The sequence below is a fragment of the Rhamphochromis longiceps genome, linkage group LG15 (assembly GCF_057381845.1).
Source record: "Rhamphochromis longiceps isolate RC_006_pf linkage group LG15, R_longiceps_female_GT1.1, whole genome shotgun sequence".
NCBI classification, from domain to species: Eukaryota; Metazoa; Chordata; class Actinopteri; order Cichliformes; family Cichlidae; genus Rhamphochromis; species Rhamphochromis longiceps.
Window position 1 is genome coordinate 38,800,416 of NC_140571.1, and position 11,764 is coordinate 38,812,179.

Genomic DNA, 11,764 nt, shown 5'->3' on the forward strand with positions numbered 1-11,764 from the left:
CAATGCGTCATAAAACAGGGAAAGAGACATGAGGTGTTTTACAAAGAGAGCTGGTATACGGGGCCTAACTTATTAGATTCTAAATCACTGTATTTGTCAAGCACAATAAATGTACAAGAGTACCCCTTGGCAGCAGCGATGCAGACTCACATCAGCAGCACGTATAGTCCCATGTGACAATAGGCAGATTATTTAAATCCTTTGACATATAGTAACAACGTAAAGTATATATGTTCAGCATAGAGTCACCGTCTGAACGGGGGGATGGTTAGCTCTTGGCAAAAATCAGAATAAATCAGTAAGAATGTAAGACAGCTCCCATCCATGATGGTTAGAGACCCTCAGGTACTTGTTTACTTCAACACATTTGACATTTACCATGAATTCTGCTCAGTATGATTTTTGTCATTTATGACATGAAGCATGTTGCATGTCTTCATTGCATCTTGTTCTTTACATACACCATACTGCAGTTTCTTCAACAATATTGGGGAAAATTTCAATAATGTCTTTAAAAGTAAAAATGCTATTTTCATTTATATATATATATATATATATATATATATATATATATATATATATATATATATATATATATATATATATATATATATATATAAACCGAATTAGCATTTTTATACCCCAAATTTGAGTGGACTTTGCTGAGACATCAGAAATTAATCAGGCATTTTTCTGCAAGTAAATAATTTGCCATCTTTATCAAAAAATAATAATGTTTTTTATTATTTTTCAGCTTTTTTTTTTTTTTAATCAGTAAATTTAAAATTGGTGGATAACAATGATAATTAGATTTTAGCATAAAAAAAACAATGATTACTGGTGGATTAACCATTACAGAAACATACAAATGATTTTGTAATTACCAATAAGGTTAATTTAGGGCAGCTGTGGTATAAAGCTTACACTGGGTGGTGACCTAATAAACTGGTTAAACACTGTACATGTGCACTGACTGTTAGCTTGAAGCTAACTACTGACTGACACTTTTAATTTACTCAGATGAAGATGTTATTGCAATGTTATTCTTTTCCCCAATAACATAATTGAGAATTTGTCTCTTTTAACATTTGTAACAAACTTCAAATGTCAAATTTACTCCAAACAAATTTTAGAATCAAATATCGTTAGCAGCTAATAGCAGGATTTTCAAAAACAATAAATTGTTTACTTGCCAACTGAGTACTCAACCAGTTGTGCTTCCGCCATGTGTGTGAAAAAATCTATAGAGAATGTGCGAGAATGACACTTCATATCCAAGCTGAGGTCTGCTGTGCTGAGAAGTGAGAAACAACTGGAGAAATGAACACCTGGTTGTCTTAATTACTGGTGGCATCAAGCGGAGAGCTTGTCTCTGCGAAAATGCTCGTCTGCTCGCCGGCTTTCTCGAGCAATGTGCTGTCTCTGAGACAACATCAAAAGAAGTTTCTTTACAAGGACACGAGTATCGACTGTGCATTCTCAGAGTGGATAATCAGCTCTCTCATAATAAAGCAGATCCTGTCCGTTCTCCTCCTGCGATGCCACTTCATTGGATAAAAAAACTATTCAAATGCGTTTGTTTGCACTGCAGTTGAAGCAAATGTAGTTGCCTCACCATTACAACAAGGTTGTAAGAATCAATAAAAGATTAAGTTGTCAAGGTTGACATTTTTCGAACATGCACGTCATTGTGTCAGGGTTTTTGTTTCCAATTTTCATCCTCCAATCCCGCCTTCTTTTCCATAAGTCCTTCTTACTTCTTACATCCCTCCTCCCTCCCTCTCCGTGCTCATCCATCACGTTGCTCTATTGATCGCATCTCAGGATTATCTTATTCAACTTGGTGTCTAGGAGAAGACGCTTGTCATGGCAGATGCACTATTGATTAGCTATAACTAGGACCTTTTTGTGACACACACACACGACTGCGCGCTGTGAACACAATAGGGAAGAAAATGGAAACAGTTGGGTTTGAGTAAGAGAGGACACACTGTCCCTATGTTGTGAGCAGTATGTGTGTCACTATATCAGCAGGTTTAGTCTTATACAGAAAAAAAGTGCATATTTAATTAGTGCGAAGGCGTTTTTTGCGTTCAGTTTGTCCTCTGTGTGGATGTACATAACTTTGTCCTTTTTTCTCAAGAATGCAATATCTCAGAAATGCCTTAAGGGATTTTCTTCAAGTTTGTCTTTAATGTTCACCAGGACCCAAGGTCACTGTGACCTCTCTCAGCCATAGCTTAAGAATTCATACGCTAATAATGACAACATTTCAAGCTGCTGTCTAATAGAATAAAATGATAAAATGATGACATTTTATATCCAAAAAGGTCACAATTTTACTCCAGTATCAAAATGTTCTGCAAAAACACTTTTCTAGCCATTATTCAGCACAATAACTCAAAAAGAGAGAGAAGGGGAGATTGTAACCATATTTCACATTTGGTTCCCTGCTGGATTGGTCACACTGATTATGGATGCCCGTCTTAAACTTTTAGTTCTGTCAGAATCACTTTTCTCAGCCACACATGTGAACAAATGTTCTTGCATTTATCTCTTATTGAACCTACGCGACAAGAGAACGACAAAAACAAGGCTTTACAAATTCAAGTCAAATCGATTTCAATCTCTAGCAAGTGACAACCTTTGTCTAGACCCTCAATTCAGATGGAGAGACAAAGCAGAAACATGCTTGCATACAACCAACAGGGGATCCTTCTATTAGTAGTGCATTTATTCTGCATAGAGTTGGTGGAAGGATACTGATACTGTGGAATTGTTGGTGGGAACTGTCGCCATTTAAGATAACCTTAAATGTATCTTTGCTGCTCACCTCATTTTCTCTCTGTTTTGCAGGATGGCCAGTCCAGAACAGTAAGGCAGTTCCAGTTTACTGATTGGCCAGAGCAAGGCGTGCCCAAATCGGGGGAAGGATTCATTGATTTTATTGGCCAGGTGCATAAAACCAAGGAGCAGTTTGGGCAGGATGGCCCAATCTCTGTCCACTGCAGGTAATGTTGTCATGTGCATTATATGGCTTGTATATTTTATTTTATATTAATAATTGTTTTCCTAAAAGGAGATGACTTGTCACCTGCTTTGCCTCAAACCGGTCTCTAAAGACATTCTTCTCTTCTTGAAAGCGATATAAGTCTCAAGACGAGATTAAATCTCTTCTTAAGATGGTTATTGTTTTGCAGCAGAGCTCCTCCTAAGGCGCAGCTCTAACAACATCCCTCTTCTCCTCTTTGCCAAGCGCAGTGCACTACCTCAGCACCTCCACGGGCCCTTCTCTTTCATAATTGATAAGCCTCAGATGTGGCTTGGCATTTGCAAGGAGAAGACATATGAAATGATACAGCCATTCTTTTGGGGGTTTTACGATCACTGCGTGGTGCATTTTTATCACCTCCGGTGTAGTTTCCAAGGTAACTTTCACCATTAACTCGAGATGCTGTATTACAGGTAGTAATTGATATTTGGTAGTGGTCACCAGCAGAACGTCAGATTATTAATATTCATAACCCTGAGTGGGATCCGTCTGAATGACTTGTTATTCTCAGTAGCCAAATGAGGACAATCTTCACAGCTTTGGTTCTGTATACGCTGCGAGACTAGCAAAGACGGAATGTATGTCTCGTATATGATCTCCGACACACTTCTTTTAAACGTTTGATTGGCATTCAGCTCCAAGGATACAAATGGGCGAACACTAATAATTCCCTTGCTGTCTCTTAAAAATACTTTACCTTTGGAGCAGAATAGGTGTCACTTTTGCGCCACATTTCTACTGCAGAGGCGCCATGACATCATCGAATGTAGCATAACGTCCTTTGGATTAAAAAGCAATGATGTCACCAGCCATCAAATGACCCTCTGGGAGTTGTCTCGGACTTGTGTCAGGCTAGCACCACTAAGACTGAGTTATTCTACCCCTCTGTGAAGCCTTTATGGGAGTGCTGTCCTTAAAGTGAAAGGCCTGGTTATTGCAGGACTGGAGTAATGCACAAGAAAGCAGACAGAGGCTGCATTTAGCGCCTAAATAAGTGATGCATCTCATCAAATGCGGTCCTGATTTTGAGGCGTGCGCGCGAGTAAACACAGCAAAGTGTTTTATGTCATTAGAGTTCGATGATATTAATCAGGGAATCATTTTGCACCGATGTGTATCTCGAGTAGTTGAGTAGTAATAGTTGTTGGCTGCATTATCTGTCGGGACTCTAGCTACCTCCTTTCCCATCTAATCATTGTAGCCCTCTCAACTTTCTCCATCCCTCCTCCTTCAGGCTTAGTCGTTTCCGAGAGTAGAGCTTATAGCTTCCTTTTCTCTTACTCTTTCGTCTTCTGTCACCCGCCTACCCCGTTCGTCAACTGCCTGTCTGTTTCTTAATCCTCGCTCTCTCTCGCTTCCTCTCGGCCCATCCATTCTCCTGCACCTCTTTTCTTTTATTCTTCTCCCTTCCTCCTCGGCGTCTATCTAATAGACCCACATGCTTTTTGTCATTAATTGCCTGATTACTTCCTGTGAATGGGGACACCAAATCCTCTCAGTCTGCAGTGGCTCGGCGAGCCTTCAGATTTGGAGAGTCGATCTTCCTGGGGAGTGGGAGAGGTTGAAAGAGAGTGAGAGAGAAAGAGAGAGAGGGGGGAGCTCTGAGTGAGTTTAAGAGCCCATGTGACAGTCTGTGACTGACTCCCATGAAGAGGCTTTGGGTGGGCTGAGAGATACTGCAGTGTGGGGGTGATTAGGCTCCTGTTTCTTTTTTCATTTAATGGCGTCAAACAATACCAAGTCATCTTTTGTCTCAAGTGCGCCGTTTTCCTCCAGCAGACACACGCAAACTTGTCAACAAACTCACGCACAAGTCAAAAAAGTGTCTCCCAGCAGCCGTCACTTCCACTCTCCATTCAGACAAAATAGCATCAGAGGCTGGAAGAAGCCCAAATAAATCTGTTGTCATATCAATTATTGTTCCATTGGTGAAGTGGAAGTCATTTCACAGCAAAGCAGCTTAGAGAGGCAGCTCTCAAGTATTTCAGGATCTGAGTTAAGACTCGGGCTGTATTTCTGGAGAGCAGCAGAAGGCTGAGTTTTTCGACACATGGGAGGAGGGACTTAATGAGACAAAATGTTTGCTTGGTCGCTTGTGTGCGACTTGAAATGTGCGCCTATGTGTCCTTGGGCTTGTGTGTGTGTGTGTGTGTGTGTGTGTGTGTGTGTGTGTGTGTGTGTGTGTGTGTGTGTGTGTGTGTGTGTGTGTGTGTTAGACAAGAATGTGGCCACAATATGTAAGTGGATTCACGAGGTTCTCACATGCAAATTGCCTCCTTTGCTAGTGTCACTGGTGTTTTACCTCTAAGTGGTTAGAGCTTCCAGTGTGCAAAGTATTTTTAGATCTTTGCAGTCACTGTCCCCCACAAAATGCTGCATGCGACACGAAAGAAAGGCGCAATTTACAAAGGCACCATTCACTCGCTGTGTGCACAGGGCGTGCTTTACATCTTTCTGAATACACTTTTTTCTCTTTTTGTGTTTGCAGTGCTGGCGTGGGCAGGACCGGAGTCTTTATCACCCTTAGCATCGTCCTGGAAAGGATGCGTTATGAAGGTGTGGTTGATATCTTCCAAACGGTGAAGATGCTCCGAACACAGAGGCCAGCTATGGTCCAAACTGAGGTGAGAAATCACAGAGTCACACACAATAACATACACTGCTCCTTATTTGGATAGACTTATGGAATTTTAAAAGACCACCAATAAGTTAGCAACGCTCTATTAAACCACTTTTGGGTGGGTGTCTTCACCCCCATAAGGTCTATTATTGGTTTTCTGGTCTTCCTGTGTGAAAATGGGTAAATGCAAAATCAAGTTTTTGTATTTAGCAAAAGATTTTTGCTTATGCCAATCTAGGCTTTCTACTTAGGTATAGGATCTATAGAATGATCTTGTCAGGACATGCGCTGCCTCAGCAAATTGCGAAATTTACTGCAAGTTGAAATTGTCTGAAAATTGTAATCTCTCATGTCATTAAACTCCTGGGGAGGTGTTCTAATGCAATTTGTTATGCGTCTGTCTGTTTTTTTCCCTCCACAGGATGAGTATCAATTCTGCTATCACGCAGCTCTGGAGTACTTAGGAAGCTTTGATCACTATGCAACGTAAAAAGCCATCTCCCCCCCTCCCCCTCCTCTGAATCCTGTTGCCCCCCCACCCCCACCTCAACAGCCTCTTGAGCCATAGGAACTAAAATTTAAAACGACAGCAAACAACCACATCGCCACCGCCAATTCAGCCACATCAACCAGGATCTCCTAGATTTTTTTTTTTTTAAGACAACACCCGGTCCAACCAGTTCAGAGTCCAATTTGACTTTTCAAATATGCCACAAGGAAACACAAGAAAATTGTCCATCATCTCAAGAAAAGAAGATCCTCGGCAGGGGAGGAACCAGATGCTGTGGCTCAAGATGTGGGGCGGGTTTTGATCAAAGTGTCAGACTGCTTACCTTACCTCAAGTGTTTCAATGTGGAGGACATTGTAAACATTCGTGGACATTTCTCTTCTCAAAAAATATCTTCGTGACACAACAGTAACAAGCGACAGATGACGAAGGAAAAGGAAGGCAAAAAAAATACAAATAAAAATCTAAAAAACACTGAGAAGCAGATGGATGTAGCCAAGACTTGGTGACTATCTTGTTTTTTGATATGCTCGGGTGTAAAAGGGGTTCAAGTATTTCCATCAACACAGTGTGTGAGTAATATTGTGAGAAATGAAGAAACTGGTTGCCTGCATAAAAGATTTATCAAGCTGTACAAAAAAAGTGAAACAAAATAAACAGAAAAGGACAAGTTCACTCACATTCGGCACCAAATCCTTCAAGAAAACCTAAAGTTTTTACAGTATTTTGTGTGGGATAACACTCGACTATTAAAGCGACTTCTTCTCGAGCACTAAGAGCTAAAAGAAGACACTTTTTGGTTTTCTTACAGTTGTGAGGATGAAAACAGCGACACATTTCTTAAAATGTGCTAATTGCATCAGTTGTGAATTTGTGTGAAATCAGTATCCTCAGCCAGGTAATCGCAGGAATGTTGCACCACGCCAGTATATTAACAGTGCAAAGATCAGTCACCGGATAAAAGTCTCGCCTGCTGCACGAAGCTTCCGCCGCGTCGTCTTGCGTGCAGCCAAGGTGAGACAAGCGGCAGCCGTGTCCCGTGATTTTTCTTTCTTTCTTCTGTTTTTTAACAATCGCTCCTGTCTTTGGAACCACTACATTGTGGGGCTGCGGTTTCAACATCCACGGTTTTGAACAAGAGATAAACCTGGTGGGGGGGGAAAGCTTTGGAACAAAAATGGAACAACCAAACAAGGATTGCCGCAAAAGTGAGGGCTCTCTTTGTGTACAGTGACCAACGCTCATCGTCATCCTCCAGAACTTTGTCTAATGAGGAATTATCTCGTTTTTCTCGTTTTTTTTTTATTATTATGATTTTCTGTCAAAACCAAACATGCTGCTTATCTCGTGTACGCTGTACGTGTGACTTTGGAAGGAGAGGAAACTGATGAATCAAAGATGCCATCTCTGATAACTGGCATGACTGAAAGCGCATCCACTTGACGTCATCGTCCACGCCTCCTTTTCCCCTCCCTCTCGCCCAGCCTCCTCTATAATCATCTATATCATTGTATAAGACGCTCAAGTGGCAAAGGCCTGCTGCAGTTACCAAGCTGCACATTAATGTGGTTGAAAAATTGGCCTTTAGTTCCACTGTTTGTGTGTTTTGGTGACAGGTGGATACATTTAAACAAAAAAAAAAAAAAAAACAGATGCTTTGGTATTTGCCCTCCGTTTTCAAGGTGATGTCTCTGTGGGTGACACAGCCAGACCAAGGAGCCATGATGGATCTCGACGCTGTGACGCGTTCCTGAAACTCTCCAGTACAAGTTACTTGCACATCCCCAAACGAAAAAAAGATTAACTTTAAACGTATTACCCCCGCCAACCCCTCCCTACTCTCCCCGAACAACTGCAGGTCGACACACTAGTGTATGTTGTGATTTAAAAAGAAAAATCAAGCTTTTGAGATCACCGGGTTTTCATTTCGAGAACAGCGCTTTGGTATACGCGAGCGTTACGGATCCCGCGCAGGTTTCCGGTGGGTGTGCACAAAAGCCAGAGCGATGGACAGAACTGTGTGTAATCTTTTCTTATTTCCAAAAAAGCCTTATTGTTATTGTAACATTACGAAAACATTAATGTTGTATTATGACGACTTATTTTACACTACATAGTTGACTTTTTATTATGTTTTTGGTTGTTTTGTTTTTTTCAGTTTAGTTTTCTAACAGATGTTGTATCATTTTTTAAAATTAGCAGGAAAAGAGAAAAGCTTATCTGTTCATATTATGTTTAAAGACATTCTATTTTTTCACTGTAGAAATGTTAAGTATAACATGGCTGTGTGCTTGTGCGCATATATGTATGCATTCATGTGTACTGCGCACTCACACATTCATATATATTTAAATGCAGAATATGAAGATATATCCAAACCTTAGTATGAATTATATGTTTCTCCTCATCATCTTTTTTGTTTTTTAAACATGTCAGTTCTCATGCTTGAAAATATGATTTTATTTCATTTTGTTTTTCTTTGTGTGTGTGGTTTTTTTAATATATACATACATATATATATATATAAATATATAATCTTAGAGACCTTGTGTGTTTCTTAATGGAAGCTGAGGGAAGCACTATGCCTGAATCCTCTGCCTCCACTCACCATTGCTCTTCTACCTGAGGGTAGAACCTGTGCCGATGAGGAGATGCCATTTTTTATTTCTATGTTTTATTTTTTTGTTGTTTTTTCTTTTTCTTTTGAGCAACTGTTGATGAAGTGATCTACAAAATATCAATCAAATATTTCAAAACTGACGATTTTTTTCTTACCTATATAGGACCAACTTGACGAACTGTATCTTGTATGATCATGGTCAGGCTATGACCCTCGCAGTTTAAGAAAATCCTCTTCAAGTTCTCTTTTCTTTTTTAAATTTTTCAGACATAATGTGGCCATTCATTTTGTTAGATATCCACTATGATCTAGAGTATACCTGTAAATAAACAAATATATAGATTATATGTATTTGTATCATTTGACCTTCAAGATCTCATACTTTAGGTGGGGACAGAAATACAAAAATCAAAGTCCTTCTCACATCCTGGTGGTTGTAGAGCCTGCTTTCTGAAACCTCTCTTCTCCAGTCCTTCCTCCCTGGTCTTTAATTACCACTCACTTTTCTTCTGACTTTAATTTCCCCTGCTAGCAGTTGAAATGGGAAACATGCCAGCCTCTGTTCTCATACCTATAGCCTCAAACAGAGCACGAAATCAGCACCAGTGATCTGCTGGTATAATTTGACCAAGCCTGGGAGGTTAGTTCTTTCTGTCAACTATTTGAATTGCTAATCAATCATTATTTCAAGGACCTGTTACATTCTTATTCTAGGTGTAAGACAGAGTGGAGCAACTAAAGGGTGTTTTTGAAAAAGAAATATTGTCTTAAAATAATTCTCAAACAAAGGATTAATCACAAAGGTGTAAATTCTTAAAGCCACAGCTACGGTAAAAACGCTGGAGGTATCCTTCATTCCTTAACACTTTCCACAAAACCCCCAGAAGATGTGCAACTGTTTAACTCCCTAAAATGCCAAGGTGTTAATCCATAAATATATCATTAGCTGAGGAGCAAATACAGCTCTGCTAAAGGCCAGACATGGTTCAGTTCCAACATGACACGTTGATTTATTGTCTCCCCGGTGCATTTTTTTTAAGCCTGGAACAGAACCATACTGTTTTTTTCTTTGGTTTTTGTTTTTGTCTTTGACCATGCTTCATTTTGGGATGCAGAAAGAAATCAGGACTCAGTGAAAGATAGCAGAGTGATGCAACCAAGGAAAGACTGAGACAACCAAAAACGTGCTGCAAATTCACATTTCCAGCATGTCATTTCTGAACAGTGGGAACCTTGAGATGTTTCATAATGAACTCAAAGCCTAAGATGAAAGACTCTGGAATTCAGTGAGGCTGATGAGAAAGGGCCCAGGCCAAAACTGAAACCATGGAAGTCTTTCAAAGCTTGTGCAATGTGTTACGTTTTTTTTTTTTTTGACTTAATGTGAAGATGTTAGGCTTTTGAAAACAAACCGCCAAATTTGCAGGAGTATGTTGAATATTTCAGGGGAAGAGGGGAAATAACAAAAGATGAACCCTAACTTAATCAATTAATCAAAATAACAGAACGTATACAGTACGACAAATTGGAAAAAATAAAAAACAACCCAAATTCAGAAAAATGCTTTTTTTGTATGAGGGCCAAGTGCTATCACTTTCAAACTGTTACTTCTAACTGAAACAATAATTGGTTTAAAGCCACTGTGTATGTAGATATGTTGACTTTGTATTAAAGAAATGTTGTCTGAAAATCATTTTGCATGTGTTTCTTGCTGGTAAGATTGGTTACAGCATGGATATCTCTCCTCCTGTCTGATTGTCTGCCTACAGTATTTCCCCATCTGTTAATATGCAAATTTCTGGTGAGAGTTATTTAGCTATGATACTTGAAGTACATCAGCACTTACTTTGCGCATCATACATCAGACTGGAACTTGCACTGAAAAAAAAATCTGTTCTATAGGACGAGTGATGAAACTCACAGATGGTGCGCATCGTTTGTTGATAGATGGCTTGATTAGCTTCCTCCTATATTTATCCACCAGCCTCTCTGCAAACACATCCCAGTGTGTCCTTAAGCTCCTCTTCAAGCTTGATAAATGCCATGCAGACAGGCTGATATTGGTGCAGAGGTAAACCCTTACCTAGTGGTATTTACTCTCTAATCTGTCCTCTTTGGGTATCGGCTAACCTCGAAGTGATGCTTCTGGAAATCAAAGGGTGTGTTGGTCCCAGACCTGACTGTGTTTGCCTTAAAGATATTGCTTTAGATTACAACCTGCAAATTGCAGCGTGTGCTTATTTGGTATTTGCACGGTATCCCTAAAATATTTGTAACAATAACTCTAGCGAGACAAAAAAGGGAAGAACAAAGAGGTTGGGGAATGAGGGGGTAGCTAGGATTCATTTTTCAACATTTTTTCTCATTTTGTTTTTGTTTTTTAATCTTTTTTTTTCCCTGAGGAGTAGGAATGACGAATCTCAGAGGTAATGGGAGTGAATTAGTTGCAAATTCTACAGGATGCCATGTGTAGTGTGTATTTTATTTTATATATATGATGAATTTCAGAAGCAGTAGCATGCACAGTGTATAGTCATCTGCATTTTTTGTGCATTAAAGCAATCTCTAATGACTTTTTCAAGATAACGATACTGTAAATATTTAGAATACATAAACTGTATTTATATTTTAATTTTATACTTTATATTTTAAGCCTTGTATATATTCCTTTGTGTCCACCTGTAACTAGAAATGTGTTGGTTGTTGGGTTTTTTACACTGAGCTATAGATCTAAACTTCAATGAGTTTACAACTGTGAGCTATCAGAGTGTTTCAAATTGGCAAAAATCTGCCTCTCCTAAGACTTTGCTCTTCACGCCATGTTGGATTCACCTGTAAATTAGATGCCGCTGCATCATCATCTCACCCTGTGACAGCCACTAAAGCATTGTCATTTATTAAATGGTAATGTACGCAGATTGACAACCCGCTTCAAGGATGATGTTACTAATTGTGCGCCGGAA

At 39.6% G+C, this 11,764-nt stretch overlaps 1 protein-coding gene across 4 annotated transcripts in view; it reads left to right on the forward strand.

The window, feature by feature from the left end:
* ptprsa (protein tyrosine phosphatase receptor type Sa) overlaps positions 1-10,494 on the forward strand; it is a 240,661-nt gene extending 230,167 nt beyond the window's left edge. For all 4 annotated transcript variants that reach the window (XM_085381289.1, XM_085381288.1, XM_085381291.1 and 1 more), the window contains 3 exons: positions 2,857-3,011; positions 5,541-5,676; positions 6,094-10,494. In XM_085381289.1, the coding sequence (XP_085237415.1) occupies positions 2,857-3,011; positions 5,541-5,676; positions 6,094-6,162 (360 nt within the window). In that variant the 3' untranslated portion in view covers positions 6,163-10,494. The remainder of the gene's footprint in view (positions 1-2,856; positions 3,012-5,540; positions 5,677-6,093) is intronic.
* Positions 10,495-11,764: the final 1,270 nt, after the last annotated feature.